The sequence below is a fragment of the Empidonax traillii genome, unplaced genomic scaffold (genome assembly GCF_003031625.1).
Source record: "Empidonax traillii isolate 1590-97213 ecotype Southwest subspecies unplaced genomic scaffold, ASM303162v1 scaffold6113:size6520, whole genome shotgun sequence".
NCBI lineage: Eukaryota > Metazoa > Chordata > Aves > Passeriformes > Tyrannidae > Empidonax > Empidonax traillii.
The window spans coordinates 3,878-6,520 of record NW_020961306.1 but is presented as its reverse complement, the minus strand read 5'-3'; the positions used below and the strand labels follow the sequence as shown (position 1 = coordinate 6,520).

Here is a 2,643-nt window from a genome sequence, read left to right as displayed (position 1 = left end):
TCCCTCCCTCCCCCATCCGTCCCTCCATCTCCTCCACCCCCCATATCCCCTCTATCCCTCCATCCCCTCCATCCCCCATATCCCTCCCTCCCCCCCTCCCCTCACAGGTCCTGCTGAGCAGCTCCCTGAAGTCCACGGTGTAGGACACCCAGTGCCGTGCGGGTAAGGCCCCGCGGAAGCCCCAGATGCTGACGGTGCTGGAGCGAGCGCCCGGCTCCGACGCCAGCCCCGTGAAGAACAGCGGCTCGGGGGAGAAGGTGTGGCTGTACCAGCACTGCCCCTCGTCCGGGGAGAACCTGGGGGGGACAGGGGGACACTCAGGGACCACCAGGGACCATCAGGGACAATCTGGGGTGTCCCAGCACTGCCCCTCGTCCAGGGAGAACCTGGGGGGACAGGGAGACACTCAGGGACCACCAGGGACAACCTGGGGGCACCAGGGGACAGTCAGGGACCATTGGGGTGAACCTGGGGGGCCCCACAGCTCAGGAACCCCCAGGGTGAACTCAGGGACCCCCCAAACCCAAGGGATGCCCCAAACACAGGGAGTCCCCAAAGCCACGGACACCCCAAAGCCCAAGGACCCCCAGAGCCCCCTCCACACTCACAGGAGGGTGCTGAGGGGGTGGATAGTGTTGAGGACCCCCAGGACCCTCCCCACAACCTCCACCACTCACAGGAGGGTGACACCCCCCCCCCACTCACAGCAGAGTGCTGAGGGGCTGGCTGGTATTGAGGACCCCCAGGACCCCCCAAGGACCCCCTCAGGACCCCATTGACCCGCCCACACTCACAAGAGGGTGCTGAGGGGGTGGATGGTTTTGAGGACCCCCAGAACCCCCCCAGAGCCCCCTCAGACTCACAGGAGGGTGCTGAGGGGCTGGCTGGTATTGAGGACCCCCAGGACCTCCCCAGGACCTCCCCAGACTCACAGCAGGGTGTTGAGGGGCTGGCTGGTGTGCTGGATGGCCACGAGCAGCCCCCCCGAGTCGAGGATGGCGTAGTGGTGGGGTCCCCTGAGGGTCCTGGCCCAGCTGTAGCCGCCGTCGTCCGAGATGTAAACGTCGGGGCTCATCACCGAGATGGCCCCCCCGACGCTCCCTGCGGGCTCACGTCAGGATGGGGGGCTCTGGGGGGGTCCCTGTGCCCCCCCCCCAGACCCCTCAAGCTCCCTGGGGGCTCAGGTCAATCTGAGGGGGTCCCTGCACCGCCCCTTGGCTCCCCCAACAGTCCCTGCAGGCTCAGTCTGGGGGTGTCCCTGTGTTCCCCCAGACCCTGCCAGTGCTCCCTGGAGGGCCAGGTCAGTCTGAGGGGCACTGGGGGGGTCCCCACACCCTCCCTCAGCCCCCCCAACACTCCCTGAGGGCTCAGGTAAGTCTGGGGGTGTCCCTGTGGCCCCCCCACGACCCTCCCAACACTCCCTGGGGGCTGTGGTCAGTCTGGGGGGCCCTGGGGGGAGTCCCTGTGCCCCTCCCAACACTCCCTGGGGGCTGTGGTCAGTCGGGGGTCCCTGGGGGTGTCCCCCCCACCCCGTACCGTGGGCGATGACGATGCCCACGGCGTTGGGCTCGGACAGGGGGGCCATGGGCACGTTGAGCTTCTGCGAGATGCTGTACGAGGCGTGGATGTGGAGGCTGCACTGCAGGGGGGGGGAATGTCACACAGGGGGCACTGGGACCACCACAGACCCCCATGGGGCACTGGGACCACCACAGACCCCCACAGGGCTCTGGGACCACCAAAGGCCCCCACAGGGCACTGGGACCCCCACGGGGCTCATGGGACCCCCCCACAGCACCGATGGGACCTCTCCGGGGCACTGGGATCCCCACGGCACCCACAGGACCCCCACAGCATCCACAGACCTCCCACGGCACCCCCAGGCCTCCCACAGAACCCCCATTATCCCCATGGGACCCCTCACAGCACCCACAGGACCCCCGTGGGGCACACAGGACCCCCACAGGACCCCCAGGATGCCCATGGCACCCCCATGGCACCCACGGGACCCCCAACCCCACACGGCATCCCTGGGACCCCCTTCCAGACCCCCCCAAACGCCCTCCCAGCCCCCCAGTTTGGGGGTCCCACATGGGGTTTGCACCCACCACCCCCCTGGGTTTGGGGGTCCTCTCTGGGGGTCCCACCCACCCCCTCCCCCTGCAGCCCTCAGCCTGGGGGGTCACTCTAGGGGTTCCACCCCCACTTTGGGGGTCTCCCCCCTCATTTGGGGTTTCCCTCTTCCTTTGGGGCCTTCCCCTTCCTTTGGGGTTCCTCCTGCCCTTTAGGGGTCTCTACCTACTCTTCGAGGTCCCCCACCACCTTTGGGGTCTCCTCCCTTTGGGGGTCCTGCCCCACTTTGGGGGTCTCCCTCCCTTTGGGGTCTCCCCCTCCCTTTGGAGGTTCCCCTCTCCCTTTGGGGGTCTCTCCCCCCACTCTGAGGTCCCCCTCCCCCCATTTTTGGGGTCCCCCCTCTCTGGGGTCCCACCTGGTCCCCGCTGCGGGCGGTGGAGTCGCAGGAGCTGTTGTGGGGTCTGCGCAGGGGCACCCACTGCCCCCCCCGGTCGAAGGTGATCACAGACTGGATGGAATTGTCTGGGATGGGGCACCAGGAATGGCAGGGAATGATGGGGGGGGTCAGCA

At 68.0% G+C, this 2,643-nt stretch overlaps 1 protein-coding gene across 1 annotated transcript in view; it reads right to left on the bottom strand.

Annotated features, from left to right (window-relative positions):
* Positions 1-103: 103 nt before the first annotated feature.
* Positions 104-2,643, bottom strand: part of SORT1 (sortilin 1) — a gene marked incomplete at both ends in the record, with an annotated part of 6,065 nt that continues 3,525 nt past the window's right edge. Inside the window, 3 exons of the mRNA XM_027911117.1 lie at positions 104-296; positions 933-1,101; positions 1,537-1,639. Coding sequence (XP_027766918.1) covers positions 104-296; positions 933-1,101; positions 1,537-1,639 — 465 coding nt within the window. The remainder of the gene's footprint in view (positions 297-932; positions 1,102-1,536; positions 1,640-2,643) is intronic.